The sequence below is a fragment of the Sinocyclocheilus grahami genome, unplaced genomic scaffold (assembly GCF_001515645.1).
Source record: "Sinocyclocheilus grahami isolate Dianchi unplaced genomic scaffold, SAMN03320097.WGS_v1.1 scaffold182.1, whole genome shotgun sequence".
In the NCBI taxonomy this organism is placed as follows: Eukaryota; Metazoa; Chordata; class Actinopteri; order Cypriniformes; family Cyprinidae; genus Sinocyclocheilus; species Sinocyclocheilus grahami.
The window spans coordinates 798439-803246 of NW_015505361.1; the positions used below are offsets into that span (position 1 = coordinate 798439).

Sequence of the window (4808 nt, forward strand, 5' to 3'; positions counted from 1 at the left end):
CACACACACACACACACACACACACACACACACGTCTGGTTTGCTACCCTTGTGGGGACTCTCCATAGGCATAACGGTTTTTGTACTGTACAGACCGTATATTCTATTGCCCTACACCAACCCTACCCCTAAACCTACCCCTCACAGGAAACTTTCTGCATTTTTAGATTTTCAAAAAACTTCATTCTGTGTTATTTATTAGGTTGTTTACCTGTAGGGACCTCATTTTAGGTCCCTAAACACCAACCCTACCCCTAAACCTACCCCTCACAGGAGACTTTCTGCATTTTTAGATTTTCAAAAAACTTCATTCTGTGTGATTTATTAGGTTGTTTACCTGTAGGGACCTCATTTTAGGTCCCTAACGTGACATGAGTCCCCATGAGTCTGTGTGTGTATTCAGGTTTAAGTCCCCACCAGAATAGAAAAACAGGTACACACACACACACACACACACACACACACACACATAATTTTATGTGCATTATATATTTATAAAATTAATGTTTAATTGTAAATAAATTACAGCATTTAATTTTATATACGGAAACATTTATAACATCTGAAACAATGGAGCTTTAGTGCTTTTGATAAAGTAATAATAAAAAATATATAGTGTATTTTATATGTAATTATGCATAAATTATAGCATATTATATATTGACAAACCATCAACAAAATTACTAGTAAAGATTACGTGGTGTTTTAGAAAATAAGGCCCAGTTATGGATCGATAAAGAAATATGTAATTAGTTTCTTTGTAATAATACTGATGTGCATCTGTAAATTTCCATCAAGTGCATCTGCTGGAACTGGTTTGTGTGTAGTAAGTCTGTTGTGATCTGACCCCGCCGAAGCCGCGGAAGCGCGTCAGGACGCCATTATTGATGAAGCCGCACTGCGCCGGTGAGCCGAGCGCTTTATCCAGCAGGTGGTTGATGAAATAGATTCCCGGCTCCACCGTGAGGACCATGCGCTCCTGCACCACACGGCCCATCCGCAGACTCTTCAGCCCCGGCTCGTCAATGCGCTCGATGCCCTGAAACACACCACACACTTCAACCGCTGCTGCATCTGGTTTAATCAGACAGAAGCAGACGTTCCTTCCTTTACAACAGAGACGTCCAAACCACAGCGGGCCAAACATATTTTGTTTACTTTTTTTGCATTGAAATGTAGTTCATTTATTTTTTAAAATGTTTGTAACAGTTAAAAAATTTTTTTTAATTATTTTAAAATGTTCAAAATGTAATACATTTTACTATAATGTAGTTGGATGTTGGATATATTGGTTAGCTGGGCCAGTGTGTGTTGTGATTGGCAGCATTCGGCGCCTGGTCGGGAAACGTCATCCCCTTACCATAGCCGCCTGCGAGCTTCAGAGTAAATATTGCATCAATATCAAATCAATTTGAGCACAATTTAAACCCGGATGATTGTAAACACTCCAAGTTTGTCTGCTTTGGGAAAGCTCCCGGAATCAAATCCCGGAAAATATGCGTTGTAATCCAAACGAGTCATTCGTTGTAGTTTTTGAAAAGTGATTTCTGTTAAATAAAATATCTCCTTTTGAAGTGACCTTTGTAACTTTGCAGATCTTTTTTATGCTCAAACTAAAGTTAAAAAAGTGAAAAAGCATAATAGGACCCCTTTAATTAGCTTGATTTTGGCCCTTAAACATTTGCTTTACAAAGTCAAGAAAAAGTCTTTTGAGATAAACAATTTTGAACACTATGAAAACATAATTTATAGTTTGATATAATATGAAAACAAATGATTGTTTTCTACAATATTAGCACACAAACATTACATTTGTATAGCGCTTTTCAAAATAAACATGGCTTCAGAAATGTTTTCAGAAATGTATAATGTTAATTTTTATTATAATATCTTCATGTTGTCACGAATCCGGTCCATGAACTTCCGTCTGCTAGCCATCAGAGGTCACCCTTTCCATTTTCATTGACTCTCGCACTACACACTGTTGCATATCATCCCGGACTACATATCCCATCATTCATTGCACTGATTTCACACAGCTGTTTCACTAATTGCACACAGCACTGATTGCACACAGCTGTTTCATATTACTCACTCCCTATTTAACACTCACTCTTATCCCTTCCCTCTGCCGAGTATTGTTTAGCGATTATCACTCCCCTAGCGATAGCTACACTACGAAGCCCGTTTAGTTTGTTTTAGCCCCACCTTAGTCTTGCCTTGTCTGTGTTCTCGTTCTTGATCTTCGCCTGTGTCTCTCGGATTCCTCCTCTCGTCTTCCCCCATTTTTGATACTGTTTGCCCCTGCCTGGACCTTGCCTTGTACCTGGACTTATCCCTCTAGTCGCGCTCCTTTTGATTCTGTTTGCTTATCGTTGACCTATGCTAGCCCTAGGACTATTCTTGTGTCTTGCCCGCCCTATACCTATTTGCCACTGTTTGACCCTGCCTGTGTTTCTGACCTCCTCTGATGTGAATCTCAAATCTCAACATACACTACTGTTCAAAGTTTGGAAATTAAGAAATTAATATTTCATTCAGCTGGGATGAATTGTATTGATCAAAAGTGACAGTAAAGACATTCATAATATTTCAAACAAATGCTGTTCTTTTGAACTTTCCACTAATAAAGGAATCCTGAAAAATAAAATGTATAAATTTTCACAAAAATATGAAGCAGCACAGCTGTTTTCAACATTAATCAGAAAGCTTAATTTTCTTGAGCAGCAAATTAGCATATTAGAATGATTTCTGAAGATCATGTGACACTGAAGACTGGAGTAATGATGCTGAAAATACAACTTTGATCACAGCAATAAATTACATCTTACTATAAATTTCACATAGAAAACAGTTATTTGAAATTGCAATAATATTTCAAATTTTTACTGGATTTTTGATCAAATAAATGCAGCCTTGGTGAGCAGAAAGGACTTCTTTCATGTTAGCTAGATGTCAAAACAGAACCAGACCAGCTCCTCCATACTGCGAACATGTCATTTTTTTGTCTCTGTAGTCTGAAAGCAGTTTTGGTTGTAGATTTTGACCGGCTGTGATTCCTCTGTGTTTGTACCTGGTTTAATGGCGGCCATCACGGCTCTGGAGGACTTCAGCACGGCTTCATAAATGGCTCTCTGGTCTGCGGTGAACTTGCCGTTGACTGGGAAAGAGCAGGTGATGTCGGAGGAGTAGCAGTAATACTCACCGCCCATATCAAACAGACTGCCAGGAAAACAATCAGACAGAAAAAGAAGAGTTTTCACAAGAAACGTTCCCACCACACCAGCCTGAGTTCAGATCTAAAGCCACTTCTTCTATGGTTTGGATTTAGTTTTATGATTTGGTGACAACATCAAATACTGAGTATTCCTGCTCTATTCCATTCTATTCTATTCTATTCTTGTTATATTAACATTTAAATGTCTTATTTATTTACTTATATAACATTTTTTACATTGTATTTTATTATTTTTTATTACAGATTTCAACAAACAATTTAACAGAACTCAACGTACAGGATATTACAAAAAAAGTTTCATAGAATACAAAGAGGGGAAAAAATAAAAATACATAGAAAGCATACTTTAAAATATTGTTATAACACAGGAAAAAATAATTATAATACTTGAAAAAAATTATTTCTTATTAATAACTCTTAAGTGTAACACTCAAATTTTGGTAGAAATTCTGCACATCTAGGTATTGCTTTAATTATTCTTTGTATGGATATATAATTTTAAATTACGAAAAAATTTAAAACTTCCAGAGACCTGTTTTGGTTTTTAAAATGATGTTTAAATGATTATTATTATTTTAAACTGTAATATAAAATAGATGACCCTGGATAGATGCTCTGATTATAGTAAATTAGCTGCTACTGTAAATAATTCATGATCTCAAACCTGCTTGCAAAAATGAAAAATGTCTTTCTAGTTCCTGTCCAGCAGGGGTCAGTGTGCGACTGTTCATAAAGAGATGATGCAGCCTGAACTACTGAAGAGAGAAATATACAACACTACACTGACTGAAAAACCAGCAACAATCAACAACTGATACAGAACTAATCTGACTCAAGTAATCAAGAAACAACTCACCACATGTCTCCATCCTGGATGGTTTTGTCATTGGCAGCCCCGGCGTGTCCGTAATGCAGGATGGAGGAGTTATTCCCACTGACCGAAATGTATATGTTAACATACAACCCAAAGAACTCAGTCACAGTGACAAATGCATTAGTGGTACAGTGAAGTTTTGCAATGCTTCTATGTTCAATAGTGGTCACATTAATACTGAACCTCTCATTGGCTTTGTATTTTCAGATATGAAATTACACTTGACTCGCACAAAAAAACTAATTGTGTGACAAAACCTGAAATTTAGGTTATTATTATAACTGATCGTGATGTGCCAGGTTTGAATATGCATGAAAAAGATTTAAGAGGATTTCAATTAGAGTCTGTTCATCACACCCAATCATATGACTGCAAAACACTTGGAAAATAATGCACTACACTGTTATAGTGTGTTTTACACTTTTGCAGGTTAACAAAACATTTTAAAGTGAACTATGCATTTAAGATTGAATCCAAAACACGTCTGTAATGTATTTATTCATCCAGATGTTTGCTGTGATTTAACTTTGTAATCCAAGACGTGCTTTTGCTCTGGAGACAGAATGATATCTGACACTAAGAGCCTCTCGGAGAACACACACACACACACGCTCTCACACACACACACACACGCTCTCACGCTCTCACACACACACACACACACTCTCACACACACACACACACACACACTCTCAC

At 36.9% G+C, this 4808-nt stretch overlaps 1 protein-coding gene across 1 annotated transcript in view; it reads right to left on the bottom strand.

The window, feature by feature from the left end:
• pepd (peptidase D) overlaps window positions 1-4808 on the bottom strand; it is an 80556-nt gene that overhangs the window by 748 nt on the left and 75000 nt on the right. Inside the window, exons 9-11 of the mRNA XM_016284412.1 lie at window positions 4095-4172; window positions 3074-3222; window positions 848-1074 (exon numbers count right to left, since the gene is read on the bottom strand). Coding sequence (XP_016139898.1) covers window positions 848-1074; window positions 3074-3222; window positions 4095-4172 — 454 coding nt within the window. The remainder of the gene's footprint in view (window positions 1-847; window positions 1075-3073; window positions 3223-4094; window positions 4173-4808) is intronic.